At 53.1% G+C, this 14,591-nt stretch overlaps 1 protein-coding gene across 3 annotated transcripts in view; it reads left to right on the top strand.

Annotated features, from left to right (window-relative positions):
- Positions 1 to 6,595, top strand: part of SLC44A2 (solute carrier family 44 member 2 (CTL2 blood group)) — a 28,118-nt gene extending 21,523 nt beyond the window's left edge. For 2 of the 3 annotated variants that reach the window (XM_060007742.1, XM_060007741.1), the window contains exons 13-22: positions 27 to 119; positions 296 to 380; positions 991 to 1,253; positions 1,339 to 1,433; positions 1,987 to 2,090; positions 2,196 to 2,269; positions 2,358 to 2,428; positions 2,593 to 2,681; positions 4,344 to 4,428; positions 4,890 to 6,595. In XM_060007742.1, coding sequence (XP_059863725.1) covers positions 27 to 119; positions 296 to 380; positions 991 to 1,253; positions 1,339 to 1,433; positions 1,987 to 2,090; positions 2,196 to 2,269; positions 2,358 to 2,428; positions 2,593 to 2,681; positions 4,344 to 4,428; positions 4,890 to 5,014 — 1,084 coding nt within the window. In that variant the 3' untranslated portion in view covers positions 5,015 to 6,595. The remainder of the gene's footprint in view (positions 1 to 26; positions 120 to 295; positions 381 to 990; positions 1,254 to 1,338; positions 1,434 to 1,986; positions 2,091 to 2,195; positions 2,270 to 2,357; positions 2,429 to 2,592; positions 2,682 to 4,343; positions 4,429 to 4,889) is intronic. The other variant, XM_060007743.1, reaches the window with a different exon arrangement.
- The last annotated feature ends 7,996 nt before the right edge of the window (positions 6,596 to 14,591 follow it).

A 14,591-nucleotide genomic window follows, 5' to 3' on the forward strand; every position in this document is an offset into this window, starting at 1 on the left:
GATGTCTGTGTTTCTACTCCTCCCAGGGCTGTGGGATACGTGATGTGCTCCTTGCTGTACCCGCTGGTCACCTTCTTCCTGCTGTGCCTTTGCATTGCCTACTGGGCTAGCACCGCTATGTATCCACCGTCAGACCCCGATCTCCGACCCCGGGGCTGGGGGCTAAGTGCCACACTTGCCTGGAGGTGACCTACATCCTGGGGGCAGAGCCTGAACCTGGTGTGGGAATGGATTCTTTTCCACATGCCCCTGTGGTCCCTAATCCCAGACGTTGGGTTCCTTAATGAGCCTCTAGCTTTCTGTCCACTTCCAACGAAGCTGTCTATAAGATCTTCAATGACACCGCTTGCTCAGTTGCTGGGAAAACGTGCAACCCTGAGGTGGGTGTCCGGAAGTGGCGGGGTGGCTCTTTCCCTAGCAGCCCACAGTTGATCTGAAGGCCTCTCATCCCCACTTGGGGACCATTCAGCAAACATTTGGTGCCTGCCGTATGTCCTGTGCCAGATGTGGGTGGCATGGAGAGGAAGAGATCCAGCCTGGCACCTACTCCCCCCCACCCACTAAGTGCTGATCTACCCACCTTCCCCCACCCCTTGACTTCATTTCCTGCCCCGACACCCCTCTCTTAACCCAGTGGTGGTCAGTTCTTCCTTTAGAGCCCCGTCTTGCCTTTCACAAGCCCCTAACCTGCCTTCCATGGTCCTCATACTGATCTCTGCCACTTGTGATCTGTCCACATGGCCACTCCATTGATCCCCAAGATAGCTTATCCCGCCTCTCTGACACCCATTGGGATGATGATCCCTAATCTTGTTTCTAGAAGGCCTTTTGAAAGCCCCTATCCTAACCCCCCAATTCCTTGACTTAACTCTGTTCCCCATGACTCCTGTCCCATCTCGTGGTCTACCTGACAGGTCTGACCTGATGCCCAGAGCCCACTCTGAACCCCTAGCCCCTATGATGTGACCAGGCTCTGCGTCCCTCCCACAGACCTTCCTCTCCTCCAATGAATCCCGCCTGTGCCCTGGAGCCCACTGCCAGTTCGCCTTCTACGGTGGTGAGTCGACTTACCACCGGGCCCTGCTGGGCCTGCAGATCTTCAATGCTTTCATGTTCTTCTGGCTGGCCAACTTCGTGCTGGCGCTGGGCCAGGTCACGCTAGCTGGCGCCTTCGCCTCCTACTACTGGGCCCTGAACAAGCCGGATGACCTGCCTGCCTTCCCACTCTTCTCTGCCTTCGGCCGGGCGCTCAGGTGGGGCCCAAGGTGGGCTGGGGGTAGGGGTGAGTTGGAGTGGAAGAGGCCTGGCTGGACCACTGACCACTCCCTCGGCCCAAAGGTATCACACAGGCTCTCTGGCCTTCGGCTCCCTCATTCTGGCCATCGTGCAGATCATCCGAGTGATACTCGAGTACTTGGATCAGCGCCTGAAAGGTATGGCCCACAGATGGTTGGCAGTAACTCCCGAGGTGGGGGGGGGGGGCTGAGGGGAAGCTTAGGATTGGTTCTTGTGGGGGGGGGGGGGCTAAGGTGGTAGGACAGGGATTGGTTTCTGCCTATGGTGGGGAAAGGGTGGGGATGAGGGTCTTGAGTGATTGGTTCCTGTGATGGAGGGGGTGGCTGAAAGAGCCCACTGGGTGTTCTTACTGCTGAGGGGGTGGGAACAAGAGGACTGGGCCACCATTGGTTCCTGACGAGAGGGTTGGGCTGGGATTGGTTGTACTTTGGGGTGGAGCCAAGGAGGCATCAAGGATTGGCTTCTGCCCTGGAGGCGGGGCCAGGATAGCAGTGTGGGTTGTCGCCGCTTATTGTCTTGGAGGCTGGGCCTGAGGTCCTGGATCAAGTCTCCTCTCCCCATCTCTTTGAGAAGGTGGGCTCTAAGGGTCCTGGACTATGGCAAGTGTGTGTAACAAGGAGATAGGGGGCTCCTACCAGGCCGAGTGGGGTCTCCTCTCACCCACCTCTGCATCTCTCCCTCATCTACCAGCTGCGGAGAACAAGTTTGCAAAGTTCCTCATGACCTGTCTCAAATGCTGCTTCTGGTGCCTGGAGAAATTCATCAGATTCCTCAACAGGAATGCCTACATCATGGTGAGTAAGCCTGGGACCAGGCACTAACCCACCAGCTCCTGCTGGGTGGAGGAGCCCTCATTCCCCACCCACTGGGCCTGATCCGTCCCTCCCACCTCCCTCCAGATTGCCATCTACGGCACCAACTTCTGCACCTCAGCCAGAAACGCCTTCTTCCTCCTCATGAGAAACATCATCAGGTCTGGGAAAACACTGTCCTCTGGCCACCTCCCTCCTCCCCCAGGCCCTGAGCCAGCACTCATGCCTGTTTCCTACTGTCCCCGGCAGGGTGGCTGTCCTGGACAAAGTTACCGACTTCCTCTTCCTGTTGGGCAAACTTCTGATCGTGGGTAGTGTGGGTGAGTGCTGTCCAGCTGCGGGAGCCTGTTGGGGGCCGCTTGTGAGCTGCTGTCGGGCCCCCACGTCTTCTCTGATAACTGTCTTCTTCTCTGGGGTCTTCTTGAGGGGAGCTATTTCCTTTATCCAGAACCCTCAACCATCCCGGTTTCCTCCCCCTCTCCAGGGATCCTGGCTTTCTTCTTCTTCACCCACCGAATCAGGATCGTGCAGGACACAGCACCACCCCTCAATTATTACTGGGTCCCTATACTGGTATGAACTTTTGGGGACAGACAGGGGTTGGGGAGAAGATGTTGGGACTTGCCTAGCTTCCTTTGACTAGACAGATGTGGATGGGGCTCAGAAGAAGGGAGTTGTTAATTCAGGACACAAACATTAAGTACCGACCACGTTCCAGGCATGACCTGTAAAGGCCTTACAGTTTGGGACTTCCCTGGCGGTCCAGCAGTTAGGACTCTGCTTTTCCACTGCAGGGGGCACGGGTTCGATCCCTGGTCGGGGAACTAAGATCCCACATGCCGTGCAGCCAAAAAAAAAGAAAAAGGCCTTACAGTTTAGGAGTAAATCGACATTAACCAATGATGCTCTGCATTGGATGCACGCTTGCAGACTTGTGTGTGCCACAGGGCAGAATTACAGGGAACCAATTGTTAGAGCTTGTGGTGGAGGATGTGGGCAGGTGTGGGAGTCCAGGGGGCTTCCCCGTGGAAGTGATGTCACACCTAAGATCTGAAGAAGATGCAGGCAACATCCAGGCAGAGGGAACAAGTACGGAAGCCCTGAGGCAGGACTATGCCAGGAACAGTGAGCAAATCAGTGTGGCTGGTGTGGAGGGAGTGAAGTGGCCAGGAGGTGGAGATAAGGGCAGGGAGGTGATGGGGCCATGGAGGGATTAGGTCATCACCCTAAGAGCAGTACAGTATCTGAGTGCAGGCCTTGGAGCCCAGTGACCTCGATTTTTTTTTTTGAATTTTATTTTATTTATTTTTTATACAGCAGGTTCTTATTAGTTATCTATTTTATACACATTAGTGTATATATGTGACCTCGATTTGTATCTTAGTTCTTTATTTGCTAGTTCTGAGTGACTCTGGGCAAGTTATGTAATCTCTCTGAAGTCTGCTCACTTCAGTCAATAAATGCTTATCAGGTACCTACCAAGGCCCCGTGAGTTTCCAGATTGCTGGGGATATAGTTATTTTTAAATTAACAAAAAAATTTTAAATTATTTATATTTTTGGCCACATCTCGTGCCATGCGGGATCTTAGTTCCACGACCAGGGATCGAACCCACATCCCCTGCAGTGGAAGTGCAGAGTCTTAACCACTAGACTACCAGGGAAGTCCTAACTGGGGATATAGTTATAAACGGGATAGACACACAGTCCAGTAGGGTTGTGAGCATTAAACCTGTCTTGCCCTGAAGATGCATAAAATTGCAGCCAGAGGAAGGCCTAAGAGGAGGGGCTTTTTTTTTTTTTGGCTGCACTGGGTCTTTGTTGCTGCGCGCAGGCTTTCTCTAGTTGCGGCAAGTGGGGGCTACTCTTCGTTGTGGTGCGCGGGCTTCTCACTGCGGTGGCTTCTCTTGTTGCGGAGCACGGGCTCTAGGGCGCGCAGGCTTCAGTAGTTGTGGCATGCGGGCTCAGTAGTTGTGGTGCGTGGGCTCAGCTGCTCCGCGGCATGTGGGATCTTCCCGGACCAGGGATCGAACCTGTGTCCACTGCATCGACAGGCAGATTCTTAACTACTGCACCGACAGGCAGATTCTTAACCACTGCACCACCGGGGAGGTCCGGAGGAGGGGCTTATCAGCAGGGAAATGCCATAACCCCAGCTGGGGAGGGACGTGGTGGTGAGTGGGGGGTTGCCCTGAGCAGGAGCTGGGGTGGAAACAGCTTGTCTCTCCTCGCCTAGACGGTGATTGTTGGCTCCTACCTGATTGCCCACGGCTTCTTCAGCGTCTACGGCATGTGTGTGGACACACTATTCCTCTGTTTCTGTGAGTAACCCCTCATCCCCACCCTTCCTGGGCCCTGACTCCCTCCTCCCCTCTGGGCAGAACGTCTCCCTCCGATGGGGGTACACGTGCCAACCCAGTGCCCGCAGCCTCCCCTAGGGCCTGGCTGTCCCTCGTCGCAGGGCCCTGGCGCGCCCCCTCTCAGCTTCCCCCTGCGCTCAGAGCTTCTCCATCCTGTTGTCCCCTGGTCCAGGCTGCAACTAGAACACTGTGCCCCTGGGCCCTCAGCTTCGGAGTTTCCGGCTTTGTTGCGGCGGGGCGGGTGGGATCGGTGGCTGCTACTAACTCCGGTCTCTCCATCTGTCTGTGTTTTTTTGTTTTGTTTTCTCTTTCTCTTCCTCTCCTCCATGCCTGCTGGCTTCCCTGTTCTTCCCTGCCTCCCTCTTTCCCTCCCTTCCTGACCACCCCCATTCCCCCCCTGCTGGTTCCTGGGGGGAGCCCAGGTGAGGACCTGGAAAGGAATGACGGCTCTCAGGAGCGACCCTACTTCATGTCGCCCCAGCTGAGAGACATCCTGTTGAAGGAGAGTGCGGAGGAGGAGGGGAAGCGGGGCGAAGTCGAGGAGTAGAGAGGGAGGCTGGCTTGGAGGCCACGCAGGCCTCCTTGTTTCCTCCCTGTAGATCGGGGGTGCACGCGGGGCTTCCTGGCCTGGGAGTGGGGAGCATGTGTGTGGGTGTGTGGGTGTGTGTGTGTGTCGAGTTCCCAGCCTGCTCCAGTCCGCCCCCTCCAGTCCCAGCATGTCTTGCTTCCTAACCCTCTGAGGCTCCTCTGTGGCCCCTGTCCGCCCACCCTGTCCCCTAAGGCCCCTGCCCGTGGGCTCCCCTCATGCCACCTGCTCTGGGGCCTCTCTCTCCGCAGTGGAGGACCTGGAGAGGAACGATGGCACCGCTGAGAGGCCTTACTTCATGTCTCTCACCCTCAAGAAGCTTTTGAACAAGACCAACAAGAAGCCGGTGGAGTCTTAAAGGCTCCGCCCTCCTACCCCTCCCCGGAAGTCTCACAATGGGTGCTTGGCAGCTGGGTCAGAACCCCCAGCCCATCGGGCTGACCTGAAGTCCTATCACTGCCGCCCCCTTCCTGCCCCTCCCCATCATCCAGTTACCACCAGTTTCCGGGAACCTGGAGGATTTGTGGGATCTCCTCCCTATGCCAAGGGCCAGTCCGCGTTTTCACGGCCGCCCCCCACCCCCCAAAAAAACTGTGCGATGAGTCTCTCCAGCCCCCACTGGCCCGGATGAGAAGCCCAGCGAGGCTTCTTGACGTCTGACATGCAAGGGCCCTCTGCGGGCTGCCCTCCGCTTCCTGTCCCCCTCTTATGACAGGACAGTGTTTGTGTCTGCAGCAGCGGTGGCCACAGGAAGTCCACTTTTCACTTGTGTTTGCTCTGACCAGGATGCCAGGACCCGTCTCTGGGGCTGAACAACTGGTTACCGACTGCTGCAGGCATTTATTATTATTTTTTTAACCTGGACATGCGTTAAAGGTTCTGTTAGCTTTTTTTCTGTCATCACGGCTGAGATGGGGCCACTGAGGAATGCTTTCCGATGTCCCCTCCTCGGGTAGGGTTGGGGTGGGGGTGGGGGTGTGCCAGGTAGGGGTGTCTCCTGGCACAGAAGGCAGGCTGTCCGGGGAGGGAGGCTGGGATCAAGCTGGTGTGGAACAGGGGGGAGGAGGTCGCTAATAGCGGCTTAATGGAAACCGGCTGGCTGGCAGGTTGGGCCGAATCCCGCCGCCCCCCGCCGCCCTTCTCTGCCAGTTATTGACACAGCTCTCTTTGTAAGAGAGAAAAGAAACTGAATCCACCCAAGGGATGATTTCAGAGGAAGTGGGGAGATGGGCAGATGCCCTGGGCAAATGGGGGGACCCCTCCCCCCGCCCAGTCACCTCCCCTTGAGGATCCTTTTGCCAAATTTGTTGAACTCGGGGGGAACGGGTGTGCTGGTTCCCCCTTCGCCATATCCCAAGTCCCCCACCCCACCCCACCCCACCCCCGCTCAATCCAATCCAGGATCCCAATCCGGGATCTGGAGAAATCCCAGCCTGGGGTTTCTGTCTCCAGTGCCTGCCGCCCCCTCCCCCGTTCTGTTCTGTCCGTACAGCCCTACTTGTAACTGCATTCCAACCACTAATAAAGTGCCTATTGTACAGAGCCGGAGCCTGGAGTGTTTGTGGGGGGAGTGGGAGGCTGGTAGGGGGAACCCCAGCTTCAACCTCCCTGGGATCCTCTGATCTGGGGCTACTCTCCCCAGGGAGAAGGAGGGAGGGCAGGAAGCCTCTGTCTGCTGGCCTCCGCCTGAATTCCACCATGCGGGCGGCTCAGGTTTCTCCTGAACAAATAGCCCTTATTAGGCTCCGATCCTCAGACTGCAGAAGGTGGCAGTGACCTGCCTACCTCCTCATCACACAGCCTGGACATGTGCCCCCAGGCCTGCTTTGTCCCTGGCGGGGCACCTGGGCACCATAGTCTCGTCTAAAGGGCTTCAGACCTGCCAAGCTGCCCGACCCTGCTAACCTGGAGGCTCGCTACTGCCCCCTTGGTGCCAGCTCGCTTACTGTCACCTCTGGGCCAACTGCTCCACCATGTTAACTGCCTTTCTCCCTCCTACATTCCTGCCTCCGGAATTTTTTCTTAAATAACGACCATTTCTGGAGTACTTCTCATCTGCTTATGTACTGTCGCCATTCACTAATTAAGGCAGGTGAGTTGGGCGACGTGTCTGAAGGTGACCCCAGCAGGAAAGGGGCTGAGACAGTCAGGTCTCCAAAGCCCTCACCCGCTATCCTGTACAGATGTTCTTTGGGTTTCCTTGTTCGTTCGATCTTTTAGGTTTGTTCCTTTCTTACCCCCCAGCTCCTGTTAACCCCGCCTCCAAAACAGCTCCTAAACCTGCTCACTTCTCCCCATAGTTTCAGCTCCCAACCTTTGTTATCAACTCCTCCGTCCCCACTCCTTCACTGTTTCCCCCACAGGTGCGGAAGGGCGCCTGCTAACACCAGAGTGAGTTCACACCCCTCCTCTGCTCAAGAACCCTCCGTTGCTCCCTTTTACTGAGTGAAAGCCAAAGTCTTCATGGCAGCCCACAAGGCCCTGCCCCATCCGCCCCATTAACACCCTCTTGCTGATTCATCCAGACACCCTGGCCCCAGGGATTGTGCCTGAAACGCTCTCCACCTGGCTCTTTCTACAGCTAGCTCCCCATCCTGCCTTCAGCTCAGCGCTTACCTCCAGGAAGCCTTCCCTGCTCATCAAAAGTTGGCCTTGGGACTTCCCTGGTGGCGCAGTGGTTGAGAGTCCGCCTGCCGATGCGGGGGACACGGGTTTGTGCCCCAGTCCGGGAAGATCCCACATGCTGCGGAGCGGCTGGGCCCGTGAGCCATGGCCGCTGAGCCTGCGCGTCCGGAGCCTGTGCTCCGCAACTGGAGAGGCCACAACAGTGAGAGGCCCGTGTGCCGCAAAAAAAAAAAAAAAAAAGTTGGCCTTGGGACTTCCCTGGTGGCGCAGTGGTTAAGAAGGTTAAGAATCCACCTGCCAATGCAGGGCACACGGGTTCGAGCCCTGATCTGGCAGGATCCCACATGCCGCGGAGCAACTAAGCCCTTGCGCCACACCTACTGAGCCTGCGCTCTAGAGCCCGCGAGCCACAACTACGGAAACACGCGCGCCTTGAGCCCATGCTCCGCGACAAGAGAAGCCACCGCAATGAGAAGCCTGCACACCGCAGCGAAGAGTAGTCCCTGCTCTCCGCAACTAGAGAAAGCCTGCATGCAGCAATGAAGACCAGCGCAGCCAAAAATTAATTAATTAATTTAAAAAAAAAGTTGGCCTCTCTTAGTGATGACCACGTCACCGTTTCTTTTCCTCATGGCATTTGTCACAGTCTGCAATGACTTCTTTGTATTTTCACTTGCTAACTGTCAGTCTCCCCACCCAGAATGTGAGATCTTGCCTATTCTTTAGTATTGAGACTTTATCCCAGGGCTGGGCGGAGTGCCTGGGACAGAGCAGGCACTCAGTATAGAGGCATGAAACAGCTGAATGAATGTAAAGGGTTTAGCACAGTGCCTGATCTGGAGAGTGCCCAGTGTTAGCAAAAGTAGAAGCAGGGAGACCAAAGAGGAGGCTACTGCTCTAGTCCCAGCACATGCTCTGATGTGTCTTGGTGATAAAACGTGTGCAGATTTTGGATATAATCTGAAGAGAAGCTGACCTGATTGATTACACGTGGAATGTGAAAGAAAGGAGCTGGGACTTCCCTGGCGGTCCAGTGGTTAAGACTCTGCACTCCCAATGCAGTGGGCCTGGGGTCGATCCCTGGTTAGGGAACTAGGTAAAGCCTGCATGCCACAACTAAAAGATCCGGCACGCAGCAACAAATATCCCGCGTGCCTCAACTAAGACCTGGCACAGCTAAATAAATAAATAAATATTTTTTTAAAAAAGGAAAAGAGCCAAAGAAGCAGGAGGAAGCACAGCTCTGAGTGGAGGCAAGCCCAGGCAGAGTCCTGCAGAGGGCACATGTCGCCTGATTGCCAGGGAGCTCTGGAGGTTGAGTTACAGCCTGCACTGGTAAGTCATTGATTAGAGGTGGCCCCAGGGGAAGGTAAGCTCCCAGGCACTTCTGATTCTCTGAGTGTGCTAGCAAAGGTGCATTGGCAACGTGGTCCAGAGCCCAGGGGTAGTTCTCTGAAGAAGAGTTGCAGGTACAGGCAGTGGTGCAAAACCACACAAAGCCCTGGCAAGGGTGCAGAGAAATGATAAAGTGGACCCGAAGGGATCTGGGTAGGTAGGTTGGGTTTTTTTGTTTTTTCTTTTTAGCTGCGCCACGCAGCATGTGAGATCTTAGTTCCTCAACCAGGGATCGAACCCACACCCCCTGCATTGGAAGCGCAGAGTCTTAACCACTGGACCGCCAGGGAAGTCCCAGGTAGGTTCATTTTGGACCCATTGAACACAATACCTCCAAGGGAAGCTGTCACATAGATGGTTGCATGGGTGGATCTGGACCACAGGGGAGAATTTCAGGCTGCAGGCATGCCATCAAGAGTGCTCAGTGTTTTGGATGGTCTTTCACGTCCCCAGGGCTGGCTGAGACTACTTGCCCTAGACAGAGGCCAGTCTGAGCCCTGGGGAGAGGAGGAGAAAAAGTGGACTTGAGGAGAGCCAGAGAGGGACATCGGGAGCTGGGGGAACACAGGGATGTGGGCACAAGTGCTCATGGCTTTAGTGGTGGAAGAATATGCATGGGAGCAACTGTTTGTTCTTGAAATAAGCAGGAAGGTCATCAGCTGAGAGCAGAGCACGGGGAGATGGCAGAGCTGTGAGAAGAATGAAGGTGTGAGAAATCATCTTTGCGTGCGGGAGAGCACCGCGTGAACAAGGAATGTTACGAGGGTTGTGGGAGTTTCTTTTCTCCCCCCAAACTCACCGGGGTACAAGGTGCAGGTGGAAAGCTAGATTTAGTTGCGGCTAATGGAGAGGAGCAGGGACTTGAGGGTATGGGCAAGGGAGAGATGAAGGATGGATTCTATCTCTCTGCTGCTCAAGACCCTCCTACGTAGCTAAAAAGAACCTGCTGTATAGCACAGGGAACTCTACTCAATACTCTGTAATGGCCTATATGGGAAAAGAATCTAAAAAAAAAAAAAGAGTGGATATATGTATATGTGTGATTCACTTTGCTGTACACCTGAAACTGACACAGTTGTAAATCAACTATACTCCAATAAAAAAACCCAACCCAAACCAAACCAAAACCCTCCTTTGGAGTTCAAGGCACCCAGAGTGAAAGCCACTGTCTCCATGTGGGTCCAGGGGGCCCTATAGGACCTCTTCACCCTTTCCTGCAAGGTGCTTCTTCCCCTCCTCCCTCACTGGCCCTGTTCCAGCCCCTCGGGCCTCCTCCTCGCTGCTCCTTCCACAAGCACAGACAACCTCTGGGACTTTGCACTGACTGTTCCCTCTGCCTGGAAGACTCTCTACCCAGCAATCTGCTTGGCCTAGGTCCTTAGGCTCCCTGTAAGGGCTTTTCTGCACACCATCTGACTTAAAATCGCACCCACCCTGGCCCTGCACCCCCCAGCTTTATTTTCGCCACTGCACTTGCCACTATGGACATCTTACATACTTCGCTCGTTGTTTATTGCCTTCCTCCCTTTCTAGGTCAGCTCCATGAGGCCAGGCCCATTGGATGGTTTTCTCACTGGGTCCCAGCAGCTGCTCCCAGCTGCATGGCCTCTAAGGCCAGCTCCTCTGCCTCCAGAGACAGTCTGTAAGTTACCAGCTCTGGTGGCCGGCATTCATTGCTGCAGTTTGCCTCTCTGAGAGGTATATAGAATGAGTCAGGATGAGGCCAGGCCAGGGGGAGAGGACTGCTGCCCTTTTGGAAAGGAGGTACAGATGTGCAGGCCAGTTACAAGCTGGCAGAAAACTCAAAAGTGGCCCAGGCAAGGGACAGACACAAAGATGTCTTCCAATTCTGTAACATTCTAGAACAGGTAATGTTCACCCTGGTGATGTAAGAAAAGGCCTGGCAATTGGCTGGGAAGGGCAGGAGGTAACTTCCTGGGGTGGTGACAATGTTCCTTGTCTTGACTGGGGTGGTACTTACACAGATGTATGCTATGTAAAAATTTACCAAGCTCTACACTTAGGATTGGGTAAATATTATATTACTTATCTGTGAGGTTGGCCTGATTTGGGCACATCGGTGGGTGACCCACGTACAGCCACTTTGAGTGCGCTCAGCCATGCACTTCATGTAGTAGATACAAGGGACTGAAGAGGAACTGTGTTGGAACTTCCCTGGTGGTGCAGTGGTTAAGAATCCGCCTGCCAACGCAGGGGACACGGTATCGATCCGTGGTCCGGGAAGATCCCACACTCCACGGAGCAACTAAGCCCGTACGCCACAACTACTGAGCCCGCACGCCTAGAGCCCGTGCTCTGCAACGAGAAGCCAACGCAATGAGAAGCCTGCGTACCGCAATGAAGAGTAGCCCCAGCTCGCCGCAACTAGAGAAAGCCGACGCGCAGCAACGAAGACCCAACACAGCCAAAAAAAACAAAACACCGTCGTAAAATACACGTTAAATTTACCACCATAACCATTTTAAAGTGTGCAGTTCAGTGGCATTAGGCACATTCACATTGTTGGGCAACCACCAGGCATCTCCAGAACTTTTTCGTCTTCTCAAACTGAAACTCTCTCCTCATCAAACACTAACTCCCCACCCCCCTCCCCCAGCCCTGGCACCCGCCATCCTACTCTCTGTGTCTATGGACTTGACTCCTCTAGGGACTCAAATGAATAGACTCATGCAGTATTTGTCCTTTTGTGACTGGTTTATTTCACTTAACAAAATGTCCTCAAGGTTCATCCATGTTGTAGCATGTGTCAGAATTTCCTTTCCTTTTAGGGCTGAGTAATATTCCACTGTATGGATGGACCACATTTTGTTTATCCATCCATTCATCCATCCATGGACATTTGAGTTGCTTCTACCTTTTGGCTATTAATGCTGCTACCAACTTGGGTGTACAAGTATGTCAAGTCCCTGCTTTCATTTCTTTTGGGTATATACTCAGAAGTGGAATTGCCAGGACTTCCCTGGCAGTCCAGTGGTTAAGACTCCATGCTTCCAATGCCAGGGGTGCAGGTTTGATCCCTGGTCAGGGAACTAAGATCTCACATATCTTGTGGCATGGCCAAAAAAAAAAAAAAGAGATAAAAAGTGGAATTGCTGGATGACATGTTAATTCTATGTTTAATTTTTGGAGTAAACACCGTAATGTTTTCTTGCCCCATCTTTTGGCTCAGCTTTCTTCCAGGTCAGTTTCATTCTCTGTCAAACACTCCCTGTCCCCCAACCACACCTTGTACTTTGGCTTCAAGATCAGAGAAATAAAGGCTTCTTTTACCCACAGATCCCAAGGCTGGTGCTCACTGGCTCTGACTAGCCTGACTTTGGTCAGTTACTGCTAAGCCAATCATTGTAGCCAGGCCATGGGACTAGTTTCAGAGTCCAGCAGTGGGGACCCAACAACTGAACTACAGATTGAGCAAGGGAGCGGGGTGGTTCCCCAAAGCACGGCGGTCAACCTACGTTCACTCTACTGAGAGGGTGGGAAAGCAGCAGGTGTGGTTCAAAAAACTTTCAAGCGGAGTTCTTGGGTGTGATCAGGGGACTTTGGGGTTGGGGGCCTGAAGTAGGAGAAATCTCTTAAGTTGAGGAAGGCAAGGAATGGAGAGGATGTTCATGAAGACACTAAAGTCCCACAGGATGGCAGAATCTATTTAGATCAAGGGACTGCAAGAGGAGAGGGGCAGACCTCACTCTTCAACTAATGAGGGAGTGGGTGTAATGGAGACAGAAGGTAAAGCCAGATGACAGTGGGCAGGGGTCAGCTAAGGCAAGGAGGTGAGAGAATTGTTATGCATACAGGGGGTTGCTAACCATGGAATAATGGAAAGGCAAGGGTGGGAGGCTGGGCCAGGGTGGAGGTGTAGGGATGAGAGGGCAGATGACATCTTGGGTCTCCATCTTGTATGGTGACCAAGGTGAGAACATGGACAAGGAAGGCCGGGCTGAAAACCTCTTACCCAGCAGCTCCTGGTGGATGGCGTACGGGTGGGTCCACGGGAATACACTCTTAAGGGAGTTCTGGTTTTCTCATCACCTCACCTGCACTTTAATGGACCACGTCACTGAAAGAATCTGGTTGGACGGGGCACCAGTCCAATAGGTAACAATCACAACCACAACTGTTTTTTTTTTTTTTTTTTTTTTTGCGGTACGCGGGCCTCTCACTGTTGTGGCCTCTCCCGTTGCGGAGCACAGGCTCCGCACGCGCAGGCTCAGCGGCCATGGCTCACGGGCCCAGCCGCTCCGTGGCATGTGGGATCTTCCCGGACCGGGGCACGAACCCGCGTCCCCTGCATCGGCAGACGGACTCTCAATCACTGCGCCACCAGGGAAGCCCCACACAACTGTTTCTTTAGCATTAACTCCATGCCAGCCACTCCAGCAACACTTTGAGGTTCAAAAACTCTTCAGGTCCATCCTGGGCTCCTCCATGGAGCCTTGGCCTGTAATCATGATCTTATCTGCCCATATATCAAAGGAATTTGGTAAGGGCTACCTTAGAGGAATGAGATCCTCAAAAGCCACTTCTTCAGAAATGTAACCTTGGGAATTGCCTGGCAGTCCAGTGGTTAGGACTCAGCGCTTTCACTGATGTGGGCCCAGTTTCGCTACCTGGTCAGGGAACTAAGATACTGCAAGCTGCCTGGCGCAGCCAGGAAAAAAAAAAAAAAGCAACCTTGGGTCCCTCCCAAGAAAGGTCCTATGGGCTTGCCAATCAGAAAACTAGAAACCTTCCTTGTTCTGCCACTTGGTAGCGCTATTAGCTTAGTCAACTTGCCCCACCTCTGAGCCTCTTCCCTCAAGTGTCACGCAGAGGAATAGCTGATCTCTAACTCAGTGTTAAAGCCAAGTTATCACCTTTATTGTCATGGTGACCTTGAACAATTAAATTTATTTTGGCTAATTTTGTCTGAATACTGCCCCATTAATTTAACCAAAACTTTTTTCAATCTCAAGCTTTATTTAAAGAAAGATCTCCAAGTCGGGGGAAAAAAAGCAAGATGCAGAGCGTCTATTATTTACGAGAAACTCTAATAAAAACATAATTAAGCATCTCTGGAACTAAAACATCTCTGGAGAGATACACACAAAAAACTTTACAATGGTTGCCAAAAAGGAGGGTGTCTGGAGGAGACAAATTGACTTTGTTTTCTCACATCGTTTTGCACATTTTACATTTTATTTATATCGTATGAATAGATTATTGGTTCAAGATCTAAGTGTAAACAAAAATGAAAAGTGATAGGTACAGCATGCACTCATTCTGTAATCACATTTTTACACCTTACCTTGTTAGTAACAACTATCATTTTGGGGCATTTGTTCTGCACAAAGAATTGTGCCAGGTGCTTTTAAGAAAATAAATCATCACCATTTTGTAGATAACAAAACGGAGGCTCAGGGAGGGGCACTATTCTTGGTCACACCGGGAGACTCAAACCTAGTGCGACCCTGGATCTTGCATTCTTAACAATTTAGCTGCACCATCCCTACGTTTTTGC

This window comes from Delphinus delphis, chromosome 3 (assembly GCF_949987515.2).
Source record: "Delphinus delphis chromosome 3, mDelDel1.2, whole genome shotgun sequence".
NCBI lineage: Eukaryota > Metazoa > Chordata > Mammalia > Artiodactyla > Delphinidae > Delphinus > Delphinus delphis.